This window comes from Cylas formicarius, unplaced genomic scaffold, assembly GCF_029955315.1.
Source record: "Cylas formicarius isolate icCylForm1 unplaced genomic scaffold, icCylForm1.1 PGA_scaffold_2__14_contigs__length_35257938, whole genome shotgun sequence".
Classification (NCBI taxonomy): Eukaryota; Metazoa; Arthropoda; class Insecta; order Coleoptera; family Brentidae; genus Cylas; species Cylas formicarius.
The window spans coordinates 4,347,774-4,365,210 of NW_026844319.1; the positions used below are offsets into that span (position 1 = coordinate 4,347,774).

Below are 17,437 nucleotides of genomic sequence, written 5' to 3' on the forward strand. Positions count from 1 at the left end.
AGTGCATATTGCCTATTCTTATTGGACTTCCATTCAACAAAGGCTGCAATATTACGAGTTTAGTTTGGTATAAAAGTTTGTTCTATTATTATTTCACCTGTCTTGACATTAAATCTCGTTCACGGTGTTTATTCATGTTAATCCTATCTTTCATTGACTACAACCATTCAAAAATTACGAAACTCCTAACAGAAAATACAAGCGCTCACCTGAACTTCATTTTTGGTAGAATCAATGAAGTGCCTCCTCTTTGTTAATTCCTTGTTGTCTATTTTAAATTTTGTTGGATTTTTTTCAACAATATGTAATAAAATGTTAAGAAAGTACACGCTAAATAGTATGGCAAACTGTTAACAGTCTAGAAAAGGATATCAATAGTGTCTTCCAAATCTTCCAAATCCCATTCAATACTTCGCAAGGAATTTTTCAATTCTGTATTGGTCCACTCACGCTCCTCTTTAGTTACCAAGTCGGACTCCTTTTGAAAATCGATCCAGCGCCGATACAAACCCCTGGTTTTTTTCAAAGCACGAAACACCTCACTACAACAGACTTTCTCAGAGATATAGCGACATTGAGCAAATACACTGGCGTGTGATTACTTGCAACCGAATACCTATGCACTTCTAACGCAAACAAAAAATCAAGACCTGGCCAATCTTTGCATGCAAAAGACGCAAGCGAACACCTCCTTACTCTTTCACTACAAAAAATGGGTCCTCCAATGTCATGTTAATGAATGTGGCGAATTATGGTTTACTCTTAATGCATTTCCGTCGCGGACAGACAATATTTATTTCCCCATCAACATTTAAAATGCCCTTCTTTCATTTGAGAGTGTATTTTTGATCCCCTTTGTCACATTTGACATATTTTACCATTGACATCTGTCAATTACCGAAATACTTCATCTTTTTTCTACTTGTCGACAAATTAATAAGAAAACTCGGCCAATTCGCAACATAATCATTTTTAAATGGATCATGTGATGAAGCACATGGCAGATTAACTAACCCAGTGTTATGTTATTATGTTAGTAAAAGTTTTATACTGTTTTATCGCCTTTTTTTCATCCTGGTCAATATACACCTGTCAAAAGGTGTATATTTGTTATGATGTGGACGGTGTTAGAGGTTTAGGATAATGTATATTCTAAATAAATAAAGATAACAAAAATCGCTATAGAAGCGAATGATCAAAACATTTTTGTTCGAATGAATTTAACTGTGCTTAGACCATCCTGACGTCAGATTTCTAACCTATAAAAGGTTCACGGTCCATATTTTTTTAAAGGTTTTAAAATGGCTGAGGAGGGAAACGTGTCGGAGTTTGTGAAGTTGGGTTTAAGTGAACAAAAAGCTCGAGAAACTACAAAAAATGCGGCTGTGACTAACACTCTGCTGGCAATTGTAAAAGAGGTATCTAATTCACTAAAATGATATATAAGGTGAGTTAAGTTGATTAATATAATTTTAGGTGAGACAAGTGGCTCTATCAGATGGAACAGGAATTCTCCTTTATCATCTGGCAACAAGAATTAAACCTCAAATTCACCACCACCTTCCCCTTCTCATTAAATATGTCGTTTCAAAGAAATTGGATTCTACTATGCGTGTTGACAAAGCAATAGAGTTTGCCTTGAATAATATTAAGAGTTTGGACACAAATGATTTAGAAAAGTACTGCGGAGTGAGTGTGCTTGTTACGCCGGAAGAAATCGAGAAAGTGGTTGATAAACATATATCTGAAAATAAGAAAGAAATTCTAGAAAAAAGGTACAAATTCAATGTTGGACCCCTAATGCAAAAAATTAAAATTGAGTTGCCTTGGGCGGAAGGGAAAGCAGTTAAAAGTGAAGTCGACATTCAATTGTTGGACCTGCTGGGCCCAAAAACTGAAAGTGATTTCACACCTTTGCAAAAAAATGACAACAAAGGCTCAAAACCACAGAAAGGGAAGCAAGAGAAAGTAGTTAAAAGTATCATAGCAAAAAAAGAGGAAAATAATGGTATGATAGATAATAATTTTTGTTTCTTAAAATATTGGGTGGTCCAAATTATAGTGGAGAACCTTTAACAGTGTATGCAGCAGATAAAAGTTTAAAAAATTCATGTAATCAAATTTAAAACCTATTATTGCCACTTAAAAACAAATTTACACCATAGGTAAATTTTTTGTTTCACCAGTGGCTTTTGTGAGACAGGTTTAATTAATTTAAATTAAAAAAAAAAGTGGTATGCCAATTAGGTGCACATACAAACAAAAATTTTCTCGAAAACGATTTTTTTTAGGACAAAAACTGAAGACAACCCTCTCATTAACGCCACTGGACAAACAAAAACAAATTTATCTGTTCCATACATTTTTTTTGTTGCAAAAATACCTACAAAGTTTGAAAGTAAAATCTAGAAGAAATTTTTTAAATAAATGAAATGCAATTTTTTTGAAGCATTTTAGGGCATAAGGTTATCTGAACTATTTTATTTATTTTTACCAATAAATAATAAACAATAAAGCCATCTTTAAAGTTTCTCCATTATAATTCGGACCACTCTATATAAGATAGATATAAGATAACCTTTTAATAAAAAAAATGTCTTTTTGCAGATAAACATGTTATTTTTGAAATATAAATGTCATTGTTGCACTCTGATTGAAATGTGTATACAGGTTGTCTGAAAAGTTAACTTTATAATTTTTAGGTTCTGAAAAACAAATTTTAAGCATGTTTGATGTGATGAGAAAAATCAACTTTCATAGTCCTGGTGAGAATTTTAAAACTGATGGTTATGTGGTCACAGACAATACAGAGAAGCTTTTAAAGGAACATTTAAAGGTTACTGGAGGAAAAGTAAGGACCAGATTTCCACCAGAACCCAATGGAATTTTACACATTGGGCATGCAAAAGCCATTAATATAAATTTTGGCTATGCAGCGGCCAATGAAGGTATATGCTTCTTAAGGTATGATGATACAAATCCGGAAAAAGAAGAAGAAAAGTTCTTCACTGGCATCCTGGACATGGTCACATGGTTAGGTAAGTAGAAAATGTGTTTTGTTTTACGTAATTTTTAGTTTTTGCTTTTTAGGCTATAAGCCGTACAAAATAACCCATTCTTCAGATTATTTTGATCAGTTGTATATTTGGGCCGTGAAATTAATTGAGAAAGGTCAGGCGTATGTTTGTCACCAAACTGCAGACGAAATGAAAGGTTTCAATCCTATGCCTTCTCCATGGAGGGATCGCCCAATTGAGGAAAATTTACAGTTATTTGAGGTATTTTTTCTAGTTTTTAGCTCTGTCAAAGGAGCTCTTGCAAGCTTTTCATCTTTAGGTTCCGTTACAATTGCACATTTCAAATTTATTACCTGTTGATGATGATTGTTCTAAACTCAGTTTTCACAGAAAAAAATCATTAGGCTAGAAGTTATTACATTTCAAGATATGTAATTACCTACGCCAATTTATCTGCTGTTAACTTTCTCTGTGCACTTAACTCCTTTTATTCCTGAAAATTTAATTCCATCTGGAGATATTTTGACAAAATACCTCCGCCACTTGAAAACTCAAGATTTTGAGATGCTCAACATGGCATCTGAGAGTTCTTTAATTTGACAATTTTCCGTTTAGATGTGGCATTTTTTCAGCAGTATTTTATCAAAATGTGTGCGACACGTATTATATCATCACATTAAAGTGAAAGGTGAAAGATAATAAAATAAAAACGTCTTAATAATTGCTTTATATTGTTTTAAAGTATTACAAATGTGTAGAATATAATGGTCTAGACTGTCTATTAGATATTTTAAAAATTTTACTTCATTTTTGTGAAGAATATGTGTATTTTTTATTATATTTAGCTCTATATCAAATTTATTTTACTAGGATTAACTAATATAAAATTAAATTTTAAGGAGAAGTTGAAGAAGCATTAAGAGGTACCATACGTGCAATATAGATTATTAAAAATAAATAAAAAAATGAATAAATTAAAACTATTTTTAATCAACTCATGGGCTTTTAAATTGGCTGTTAGTACTTCCCCTGATGGTTCAATAGTGTTGTTTGTAACACTTTCACTTTCATGAATTTGAAAATGGCTTCACCTTAAAATGAAGAGGCAATTTTTAACATGCTAGCCCATCTTGTACTTACTTATATTGACAACTACAGTAAGACACATCTTTGTGTTTTTTCTTGCAACAAACAAATCTTCTCTTTGCTTGAATGCAATTTTTACAAAAGGCATCTGCATAGTTTAAATATTTTCGTATTAGTCTTATGGTATTATTATGTAAAAAGAATAACACAAATATTTCGATCTCATACATTAATTTGCACTGTCTCTTTTAATTTGTAATACCACTTTAGATATTTTAATAAAATCTGGCTCACATCTATCAAGAGGCAATATTTAGGGTACCACATTTTTTTAAAAATATACCAGTGGCGGGCGTACGGAATTTCACCTGTCTATTTTGGCAGATATTGATGGTACGCCACTGACTTATTTTAAAATTAAAATTCTTACAATCTCCAATCTTTTTTTAAAGATTTTTTTTTTCTATTATACAATGAGCTCGCGTCTTTACTTAGATAGCTGCCCAGGTTTTTCCATATATCAACGAGTAAATTGGGCAATTTTTGCCAGTCGTTAAAATCGGACAAACACAAATACACCGACCCAAAGGCTCCCGGTGGGAATCGAACCCACAACCTCCGGCAAGTTCGAGTTGGCAGGTCAACGCCTTACCAACCGAGCCATCCTCGGTCCCTTAAAGAAATTTCATTTCTTGTTTTTTTTTCAATCGATGTTCGGTTTTCGCTTAAAAAAATAAAAACCTGTTCTTTGCATGGTCATAACAATATGGTTAATGATCGCATGCAGAGAAATTAATTTTTGTTTTTATGTGAAGACCGTGCGGCGGACTAAAAAAAAATAGATCAAATATGCTGATAAGTAAATGCAAATCTCTTTATCTTTTTAAGGATGTCAGTGACGTGCCTGGTTAAATTGAGAACTATTTTTTTGTGAAAATTAAAATATCTATCTAAAACAAAATATCTAGTTTTTAGTTACCAACTCCAAAAAAAAAAGTTAGAAGACTGTTTTTTTATGTCACATTTAAATGAAATAACATAACAACGTAAAAACAAGATAACTAATAAAAGATTCTTATTAAAAAAACTACTTAATATTAATAATTTTTAACAAAATTATCTGTTAATAAATTAATAAAAATAGAAACTAGATGGGTTGTTGAAAGTGTCCTCCACCTTGAAGGATACAGGCTTCAGCTCGTTTCCTCATATTGCACTCTGTGAAGTATACCCCAGTGTTTCTTATTAAATTGCAGGAAGTTTTTATACTATCCTTCAGCTCTTCTATAGTGTTAACTTTTTAGATGCCCCTATCAGAAAAAGTCCAAACTATTTAAATCTGGGGACAGAGGGGGCCATGGTTGAGTCCGCCGTGTTCTACCTAAAATTTCTCAAAAGTTTAGATCTTCAGGATATATGTTCATGTGAAGTTTTCATTTTAAAATGGAGCCAAAAATCGAGCTCTTAATTATTGACATTCAATTAGAAAACACCATGTATATTAAATTGAAGTTGATTTTTCGAAGTAGGATATGAAGAATGGGAAAGTAGACGAGGGCGCCTCTACTCTAAGAATGAAAATAACTTTGGAAGAAGGTAAACTGGACCCCGTCGCATATAGGGTGCGTTTCACTCCCCATCATCGAACCGGAGATAAATGGTGTATTTACCCAACCTATGATTATACTCATTGCCTGTGTGATAGTATCGAACATATAACTCACTCTTTGTGCACGAAGGAGTTTCAATCCAGGTTAGTCGAGAACCAACCGTGAAGGACGTTTGTTGCATCTAAAGAATTTTAGGCGATCAAGTTATTATTGGTTGTGTAACACGCTTGATATTTATTGTCCGGTACAGTGGGAGTACGGCCGGTTGAACATGAATTATACGGTGGTCTCTAAAAGGAAAATAGGTAAACTAATCGAAGAAGGGATCGTGAAGGACTGGGACGATCCGAGATTGTTTACTCTCACCGCTTTGAGGAGAAGGGGATTCCCGCCAGAGACTGTCAATAATTTTTGCGCTCAACTCGGAGTTACTGGAGCGCAGAGCTCTGTGGATCCTTCAATGCTGGAAGCTTTTGTTCGAGACAGTCTCAATAACTCCGCGCCTCGGTAAGGCTATAGTAGGTACTGCGTCGCTACGGCCAGACAGGTTGGTGCATTTGAACTACTTCGTATGCTTCACATATACTTCCATGAATATCTCCTTATAATTCAAATGTACCCACCTGTCTGGCCCTAGTTACGCAATGCCCGTCAATTTCGCGCAATTGTCGAAGCTTCAGATCAATTTTTTTAGAACAATGGTGGTCTTGGAACCACTCAAAGTCACGATCGAAAACTATCCCAACAAAGGGCCGGTACAGGTCTCCATTCCCAATTTTCCAAATAAACCGGATTTGGGCCAGCACAGTATAACTTTTGATAAGGTTATATACATTGATAGGAGCGATTTTCAGGAAATCGGGGAGAAAGGGTACCGCCGCCTGACCAAGACACAACCGGTTGGCTTAAGGCACGCCGGGTATATTTTAGAAGTTGCAAGTGTTGAAAAAAATGCAGCCGGCCATGTCGTACAATTGTTCTGCAAGTGCGTCGATGTAGATAAGGCGTCGACCAAGCCAAAGGCTTTCGTTCATTGGGTTGCTGAGCCGCTAGAAATTGAAGTGAGGTTATATTCTTCTTTGTAAGTTGATTTAAATAGGCAGTTGAATAGAGCTGATCAATACGGTCGCCAGAGGACAAGGAAGGAAGGGGCACATTATCCTAAATTTTAAAAAAATATATTGGTAATATGTTAAGGATAATAAAACGACTTTAATGCGTCGGTTTTAACGAAAAATGTGCTGATCGCTTGAATTTCGCCAAACGCAGATTTCGTAATTTTTTAATTTTTCGACTAGCAAACCTTCACTACCATTTTCTTGCAGTACAAATTCTTTGATTTAAATACTAATTCAGAGCTTTCAAAAATAACGTCTCGTCCAACACATTACCATGTCCATGTCTATCTGCGCCTGGTTCGTAAACTAGCATTAAAACAAGTTTAATATTAGTTACTTGAGAAATACGTCAAAATTTGGATGAGAGGTTCACATTCGAGTGCGACAGTGCGAAAGGTTTTTGCTTTTAACAAAATCACTAGCATTAAAAAGTTCTACACTAGTTATTTGACAAGTCATAGTTTCGTTATTTAGTCATTTGCAGTGTAATGTTTTGTACTGATTTACTTTATCAGCTACAAAAACTTCCAGTTGGATCTAGATTGGACCGCAATAGTTACATTATAAGAAATTGCATTAAAAAAAAAAACAAAAAGTAACTTAAACAATAGTCCTCTAAAAAAGTATTGATCGATCAGTGTCGACATGGGCATGCGCTTAAGCCTTTATAACCTAGGCGCGGCAAGTATCGCTCCGACAATATTAATAATAATTTATTGTTATTATTAAAACATTAACAATCAATAATTACATTACATTATTATTAACAATTAGAGCACACATTATCAAAAGTGAACAGTTACCAACAATAATTTTTTGGGCGAACTATAGTATCTTAGAGTACTCTGTTGTTTGCCCAGTAAATACAAAAGATATACTATAGAGCTTTTATTAATATTTTTTGGTTTATTCCGTATAAACTAAATCAAAACCTCCTAGGATAATCCAATCAGTTAACTCTTTTTTTACTCTATTATATGATTTACCCATAGTACAGGATGCAGAACATTGAACACTTTTGGTCCAGTACAGTATACAGACAGGGTGTTTTCTAATCGAATGTCAGTAATTCAGGGGACTATTTTTGGGTCCATTTTAATAAGAAAACTTCATATAAACATATGTTCTAAACGTCTTAACTTTTGGGATACACGGTGGTAAATTTTTCAAAAAAATAGAATATATTTTTTGTATATATATATATATATATATATATATATATATATATATATATATATATATATATATATATATATATATATATAATACGATTTTAGATATTTTAATGAAATTTGGAACACATGTCCTATGCATCAAGAGGCATTATTTAATGTACCACATTTTTTTGAAAAAACACCAGTGGCGAACGTACAAAATTTCACCTATCTATTTTGGGAGACATTGATGGTATACCACTGATCTTTCTTAAAATAAAAATTATTCTTACAATTTCCAATCATTTTTAAGAAATTTAATTTCATGTTTTTTTTTTCAATCCTATGTACGGTTTTCGCTTAAAAAAAATAAAAGCCTCTTCTCTATATGGCAACAACAATATCGTTAATATGACAGCATGCAGAGAAATTAGTTTTTGTTTTTAAGTGAAAACCATCCGACAGACTAAAAAAAAAAAGAAATCAAATCCGCTCATAAAAGAATGCAAAAGTCGTTATTTATTATTTTTTTAAGGAAATCACTCTGCCTCTGATTATGCCACGGCACTGAGGAAGAACTATTTTTTGTGAAAAATAAAATATGTATCAAAAAACAAAATATTTAATGTTTAGTTGCCAACTAGTGTCCTTCAGAAAAAAAATATTAGAAGACTGTTTTTACGTTTTTCAGTTTTAATGACATAACATAACATCCTAATAACAAGATAAATAATAAAATATTCTTATTTAAATTTATTTTATTTATTTAGTTTTACATACTTCGTATTGATTCTTCGATTTTTATCGATCGACAGACAATTGCTTAAGTAAAAATCAATAATAATTCTGTCGTATGAGTTTTTTTATTTTTTTAAGCGAAATCCGTTCATCGGATTGAAAAAAAAAATCAAGAAATTATATTTCTTTAGAAATGATTGGAGATTGTGAAGAATATTTTTTAGTTTCGTACACCCGCCACTGGTGTATTTTAAAAACATGTGTGCAAATTTCATGAAAATATTTAAAATGGTATTACAGATGCTAAAAAAAATATATTGAATTTCGGAAAAATTCTCAAAATTTTTTTTTTATTTCATATGAAGTTTTTTTTTAAATGGGTTTAAAATTCGCCCACTTAATTATTGACATCCAATTAGAAAACACCCTATATGTGTTTCTGGCAAGCTACATGTTTGAGGTTCTGTACATCATGCTGGACAGCAGACCTTGTCTTAATAACATGATTTATTTTGGTTTTATAATGGTTGGTTTTTAACATAAATCTTATCACTGATTTGATATAAAAGTAAGCAGATTGCTCTCCTTGAAGAGTAAGTTAGTCGAGTATCGCTTTTTAAAAGAAATACATGGTTTTTACAACCCATTTTGGAGCCACCTTCAACCCCAGCACATGACTGGCCTAGGCGCATGAAAAGAACAGTATGACTCTAAAACTGGAAAGTTTCGAAACCCATGTAATAAACAATCATTGTTTTTTTTTTCGTGAATGGCTACCTCAACTAATAATAATAGACATAGCAAAAAAAAATTAGTTTTAGTTTAGTTTAGTTTATTTAGTTCCTAGAGGAGAACGAAATATTAAGTAAAAATCAATATGGAGTCTGGCAAAGTGAGTCTACAGAAAATACAATAGCCATTTTAATTTCACAAATTTACAGCTCACTGGAAAACAATAAAAAAGTTTTTGCAATTTTTCTCCATCTTTCCAAATCCTTTTACACAGTTGATCATAAACTGTTGTTGGATGTCTTGCGGGACTTTGGCGTACGAGGAATCCTTGGAAGCTATTTAAAAGTTGTCTTACGGAATGAATACAGAAATGGCGTACTCGGAATCCTTGGAAGCTATTTAAAAGTTGTCTTACGGAATGAATACAGAAAACAAAAATTAATAATACTTACATTTTATAAAAAATATCCTGTAGTGTCCCCAAGGGATTCATTTTATATAATATTATTCATTCTTTACATAAATAATTGGTACCACGTAAACACGTCAGGGACCATTCTTGGTTCTGCGGGCTACCAAGTTTTCCTATACAAATATGATTCTTAGGATGATCTTAAAATCAAAGTGGAAAATGAGTCCTGTAAACATTTGAGTTGGTTTAAACAGATGTCACTTACAGTGAATCAAAAATAAAAGTTTAGATATACAAACAATAAACAATGAACACCATTCAATAAAGTCGACAGAGAAAACAAAGTACTTAGATACACATTTGCAAACAGTAGTGAACAATCTAACGCCACTGATTTACAAATTCAAATATTTGAGAAACATTTTAAATAAACATGAAACACTTTATTATGCATTAGTGCTGTCACGTTTACAATATGGTATTTTGAGATGAGGAGGAATACTGGATGTACATCTTAAAAAATTAAAAATTATTCAAAAATATTTCCTAAAAATAGTTTTCCAAAAAACTAGAAATTATTTTTTAGGCAGTCGAAACGTTTTACGGTAAGGCAGTTATTTTTAAAACGGTTTTAAATATTTTCAAAAACAAACGAACTACAAAATTCTTACAATATAAGATATAGAGAAAACGGAAATGTGATAACAAATAGGCCAAAGATCTTACACATTTTTGCAGGCCCATTTTTATAATTTCCTAGATAACTTAAGGCAGAGATTCATAATTTTAACATCTGTAGGTGCTTTTAAGAAACATCACAAAAAGTTTATCTATCTGTACCCTTGAAGCAATAAACAACTTAATAAATATAAATGCACAAAGAACAAAAAGTATATATACAATAATAAATAACAAAAAAAGAGGAAAATGTCTAAAATAATAAGACTTAATGTTATGTAGGTCAGGCTGTATTTTATATAAATTATTTAGCAATTCTTTTAAAATCTGTTAACGTCACTTTCTGCAATATGTGGCAGGGTAAATTCTGCACAACTTGAAGGTTTTACGGAGAATGTTTACTTGTTTATTTTGTGAATATCCAAAATGGGATGAATTATTTTTAATTTAATTTTTTCGTTGTCTACAGAATAAGCATATTATTAGCTTTATTATTAGTATTATTATGAATATAAAAAATTATGCTTTAAAAAAAGAGTTGAAGGAGCTCCAAGAAAAGTGAATTAAGGCCAAAAAAAAAAGATTATTTCATTTCAAATTAAGTTCTTTAATTCCAAATTCGCAAAATTGGTTTCTACTTTGTCCTCTGCGTGACATTGAACAGCCCATGACGAAGTTATCGTACAGTTGGTTAATTTGTTAAAAAAAATTCACGTTTGTACTTTAGGTTTATACATAAAAATCCGGAGAATTCCAGCGAAGTACCGGGCGGTTTCTTGTCAGATTGCAACCGCGATTCTCTGAAAATTGTAAAAAGTTTCGCGGATAAAACATTATCCAGCGCGAAGATTTACGATAGATTTCAGTTCGAGAGAATCGGTTTCTTCGCGGTAGACCAAGATTCGACCGAGAAAACGGCAAGTTTTTTTTATTTCCGATAACATTTATTTAACAATTTGTGCGATTTCTTTTAGATTGTGTTCAATAGAACGGTGGGACTAAAGGAAGACACGGGAAAGTAAGCTAGTCCTTGTAAACCTAAGTAAGAATAAATAATTTATTTTCTTCATGACAATGTTTATTTTAATGTCACAACAAACATACTCCGAAAACTGACACTTACCTAGTGACGTGTCGTATTTCTCCTATTTATAACTTTAAGATTCCAGAAAAATAATTGGACAGGCTCCTTCATTACCAAAGAGTTTGCGATGAATAAACGAAATAATTTTTTAAATTTTTTGAATAGGCATTTAATATTTTCTACAAACAATGCTAAATGTAACTAAAAAGTTACTAGATGGACGGTATAAAAAAGCTATTTATCAGAACATTTATTATTCTACATATATACATAGATTGTTTTCTAATTGATTGTCAATAATTGAGGGGCTATTTTTGAGTCCATTTTAAAAAGAAACTTCATATAAACATATGCCCTAAACGTCTTAACTTTTGAGATACAGGGTGCTAAATTTTTCAAAAATAAAATTTTATGTTTTTAATTTGTTATATCACGTTAGATATTTTAATTAAACTTGGCACACAAGTACTATGTATAAGGAGGCATTATTTAGTATACCACCATTTTTTGAAAATACACCAGTGGCGGGCGTACGGAATTTCGCCTGTCTATTTTGGCGGACACTGATGGTACGCCAGTGATTTCTCATAAAATTAAACTTATTCTTACAATCTCCAATCTTATTTAAAGAAATTTAATTTCTTGATTTTTTCAATCGGATGTACGGTTTTTGCTTAACAGATAAAAACCTCTTCTCTGCATGGTCATAACAAGATCGTTAATATGACGGACTAAAAAAAAATTGATCAAATCTGCTCATAAATGAGTGCAAATGCCTTTTTTTTTAAAAAATCAGTGGCGTGCCACTTACTGTCTATGAACAAATATATAAATCGAGATTTTTTTTGTGAAAAATAAAATATCTATCTAAAACAAAATATCTACTTTTTAGTTACTAACTACAGAAAAAAAAATAGAAGACTGTTTTTTTACTTTTTACGTTTACATGAAATAACATAACAGTAGATCTTATTACATGGTAGGACATCCCCACTCCTCTAGCTCCTCCCCCTTTACCCCTTGAAACTGTCCCCCATTGGATAAGCAAGCACCAATGGGGTTTAATCAATCTCCCTCCTCTAGTTTGCGTTGGCGGCGAAGCCGATCAGAGCCCAGATGTTTTCCCACCCGTAAGAAAAGCAATGGCGTCAATGAGACTTGGCATGATCATATTGTTCGCGTCACCATCTGCACTCTAGCGGTTCGAATGTAAACTAGTGTCCCCTCTTGGAATAAGATTTTCTTTAATAAGGTAACCCACCTAGTGAATATTGACCAAAACATTTATTTTAAAAACATAAAGTTCTGCGAATGTTACCCTCGCGGGTACAAACTGTACTTTTTACTATTGCACACAAGGACAGGGGAAATGAACACGAAAAGTGTTGGATTTCTTTTTTCGGAACTGGAAGCTGCCTGACAACACCAATAATATCTGCAAAGCAAAAATATGGTTACAATTTTCATTAATAAAATAAGATATTAGAAACCATATACATTTTTTTAATTTACTAAGCCATCTACCGTGCGTTAACTACATGCATATTACCGCATGCTTCTGTTTTAAGGTATCGTGAAATATTTGACTATTTCTCTGGGAAAAGTTCATATTTCGAAAATATTATGTGTATGTGGCCGTGGTGGGTTTTCTTTGCTATTTTAATTTTATTTGTATTATTTAATATTTACAAAATTAATTTATCTATCTTATTGATGATTTTGGTTTTCTTTGCTATTTTATTATTTGTTTTTATTATTTAATATTTTCAAAATTAATTTATCTATCTTATTGATGATTTTAAGATATCGCAGTCAACTTTACTATTTCATCAATTTCTTTTATTTATTGCTGATCCTTGAGGATAGTGTACATACTTTTTTTTTCGTAACTTATCTGTATCTACCCTTTAATCTCCGATCAACCCATGAAGCAAACTCGAAAGGCATCTTAACTAAAAAGTCATATACTTTAAAGCTCCTGCTACTACTACATGAAAGTGTGTTTCTATGGCAATCTCAACAACATTGAAATCTGGACGCTTATACTAAATACTGTAATACTCTTCTCTGCTAACGCTCTAGGAGACGCTATTTGAACCCCGTTCAAAGAAAAACTTTTACAGCCCAAATAACCTCTCTGAACTACACTTAAGCGCATCACTCTTTCACTGTCTTGCAGCCTTTAGATTAATATTCCGTACTAACTACGTATGCCATATACGAAACGTTCTCTTTTCTAATTTTTTTTCTATGCGCTACATTAACGAACAGTATCTGAACTTTTCTGTCTGTGTATTTTGTTATTTTTAATAATAATTCATCTTTCGCTATGACATGAAAACATCGATTTTTTAATTCTAACTTTTCTCTTTAGTCTATATCTGTTCTTTAACTAAATCCCCACCTTTTTGAAAAACCATCCTCTAAAAATAGTAAATTTTCTCTAATATAAAGTTATACGTTTTCCCCAATGTATGTGAATATTTTTGCTGGAGCATTTAGTTATTCAGTACATGTCCTAATCAATATTTTAAAAATATAATTCTAATGATACTTGTTTACGATTTGAAGATATCGAAACTTTTCCCAGTTTAACAAATAAGAGCTCACCACCAAACTACCAAACATCACAGTACAAACTATCGTACTACGCATCCTTGGACAAAATCAGGTTAGTCGGTGTCATTAATTCTACCTGCGATAACGAATAGCGTATTGTTAAGTAAGGTTTAATACGCAGAAAATTTAAGTAACAAATAATTGAAATGAAACTCACCAACATCATAAATTATTTTAAAAAATTAGAACAGTTGGAACTTACTGGAGTAACCAATTTGGCACCAAAAATGGAAATTTTCGAGACTCTACTAGGTGCCTATTTTTTGAATTATGTTCAAAACAGACACCCTTTGGGCCTACGAATTCAGCTACCACCTACTACTTTCAATACTATTAACAAAAAAAAATAGTTGACTTTTCTATAATACGTGCAAAGTTTATGTGAAACTGAGAGAAAGACAGAGTAATGCACAAATATGTTCCTAAACATATTTCCATAGAATTCCGTAAGAACTTACCTCCAAGTTTTCTCATAGTCAGTCAAACCATCAAATGGGAAATTCCAATCCAACATATGTAGTGGTGGAAATGTATCAATAGCCTACGCTACCGATGGTACCCGACTGAAGTTTCTTCTTTACCTCACATGCCGACTTAAAAAGATACTGGTCTACGTTTCAATATTCCTGTTTAAAAAAAAGAGGGGTTCTATTTGCCATAAAAAAAGCGAAATTATTTTTAAAAAGGTATATTGTTGCTAAATAATAGTTTTTTTTTAAATTAAAATATTTGACTCGTGAAGCAATCCGAGCTTGCTCCGCGGAAGGCCTGGTTGAATGAACGTTGTATTCATCGAACCTCTAAAGGTTAAGGATTTGTATCATTTTGGAAGATACATAGTCCGCGCTTTTCAAAGCGGACAGACGTGCCCTTGTTCAACTTGATAAAGGCGGAATTGTTTTAGAAAAGGTATATTATTTGTACAAAAATAGACAATTTTTTAAGTAAAATATTTGACAGACCATGGCAACTAGTAACGCAGAATCCGAGAATTTAATCGGCGGCTGTGTGTTAGCTTTTCTATTCTAAACCTAAACCCAAACGTAACGTTTTAAATTTTACGTATGTTAATGGTTTTGTAAACAAATCTGCTAGTTGATTTTGTTGTGAATTTATGAACACACGGATGTATTAAACTAAAATAACTTTATTAATAATGAATACACTTATTTTAAATTAACACTCTCTCTCATGTTAGGTTAGGTTCTGTTCTGCACCGTTTCCTCTTCTCTTTTTACAGTGGATAAAATGACAAGTAATCACAACAGATTTTCGCTCTTAACATATGTTACAGTTACAATACCATCATCGATCTTTTCTTTGATAAAGTAAAACTTAACATCAATATGTTTTACTCGTTTATTGTTTTCAGGAATTTGAGCTATACAAATTGCTGATCGATTGTCTTCATATATTGTTGTTGGGCTATCAACATGAAAACCAAAATCATACATTATTTTTCTCAGCCAACATGCTTCAGTTACTGCTAGACTCAACGCTATGTATTCTGACTCTGTTGATGATATGGCTACTGTTTGCTGTTTCTTGCTGGCCCAGCCGATAGTACAATTAAACATCTTTAATATAAAACCTGTGGTGGATTTGCGATCAATCGTATCTCCACCCCAATCGAAATCAACATATCCTATTAACAAATTTTTGTCATCTGGCTTAAACATTAGTTTTAAATCTAGTGTGCCCTGCACATAACGCAAAACCCTTTTTAAAGCTTTGTATAAGTTTTCGTTTGCTTTGTCTTGAAATCGACTTAACAAATTAAGGCTCTCACATAAATCAGGTCTAGACTTCATTGCGGCGTACATTAAACTTCCCACAATACGTCTGCATAATTTTTGCAATGCTAGGTCAACTTTTTCACATTTAAAGATTTTCAAATCTATATTACTGTCTAAAGGAGTGTTTATGGATTTATAATCCTGCATACTGTGCCATCAGGCAACCGATGCAACCAGGGAAATTCCATGGTTCGCGCGGGACGCTGTTCTATGGTAGCCATGCTAGTGGAAGGTCACGGAAATAAAGGTGTTAAAAACGTATATTCGGCGTATGTTATTTTAAAATGTTATAGACAATAACACGACACATACCAAAACGAGTTAACACATTTTTTAGATATTCTTTTTGTCCTAATTCAGTAAGTCCCTCATTTAGTCTCTGTTTAACTTCTATACCTAAGTAATTTGAAATAACTCCTAAATCTTTCAAATGAAAATTTTCATTTAAAACTAGCTTTAATCTATCTAATTCGCTGTCATCTGTACATAATATTAAAAGATCATCAACATATAACAATACAAATGATTTGTTGTTTTTATTCAATTTAAAGTATAAACAATAATTCGAAGAGTCAAATTTTTTGTTCCAACATTTTGGAGATTTTTTTAGACCATACAGTGACTTATTTAGCCTACATACTGTATTACTATTACTTTTATTTTTACCTGGTAACACCATGAATACCTGTTCTTCTATCTCCATACAAAAAGGCACTTCTCACATCCATTTGGTGTATTGGTCTACCCATCTTGCTGCTCACTACCAGTAAGATGCGGAAAGTTGTTAACTTTGCTACAGGAGCATATATGTCATACAACTCAGGATCACTTCTTTGTTGAAAACCGCGCGCAACAAGTCTTGCTTTATATTCTCGGTCACCTTTTTTTTATACACCCACTTAATATCTATGATGTTCTCATTCACGGGCCAAGGCACTTCAGTCCACATATTGTTTTCACGAAGCACTGCCAATTCTTTTTCCATCGCATTCTTCCATTTTTCACTATCTGTACTGGTTGTGGCTTCTTCGAAGGTCATAGGTTCTTCTGTTTCGGTGTAGAAGGTCACATCATAGTCTCTCATCCAATCTGGTCTTCTAACTTTTCTCTTTTCCAACTGTTCATTCTCTTTTCCTTCTTCTGCATTCTCTTTGTCTATTTCAAATTCTGATTCTTGTATTGGTTTATCTTCACTGTTTATGTCTGTGTCCAAATCTAACAAAACTACGTTAACTTCATTTTTCTTCTCTTTTCGGTCAGCCTCCTCACTATACGGTATAAACACTACATCTCTGTGGATTTCTAATTCCCCTCTTTGTGGAAATAAAATTCGATACCCTTTAGTTGTCTGTCCATATCCTACCAAAATTCCAAGTTTGCTCTTTGAATCCAA

The 17,437-nt window shown here is 32.6% G+C and overlaps 1 protein-coding gene across 1 annotated transcript; it reads left to right on the forward strand.

The window, feature by feature from the left end:
* The first annotated feature begins 1,299 nt into the window (after positions 1 to 1,299).
* On the forward strand, positions 1,300 to 11,567 carry LOC132697936 (probable glutamine--tRNA ligase). Its single transcript, XM_060663713.1, has 9 exons — positions 1,300 to 1,418; positions 1,477 to 1,978; positions 2,703 to 3,038; positions 3,091 to 3,278; positions 5,633 to 5,856; positions 5,909 to 6,220; positions 6,408 to 6,794; positions 11,273 to 11,462; positions 11,520 to 11,567. The coding sequence occupies exons 1-9, from the start codon at positions 1,302 to 1,304 to the stop codon at positions 11,565 to 11,567; spliced, it is 2,304 nt and encodes a 767-aa protein (XP_060519696.1). The 5' UTR covers positions 1,300 to 1,301.
* Positions 11,568 to 17,437: the final 5,870 nt, after the last annotated feature.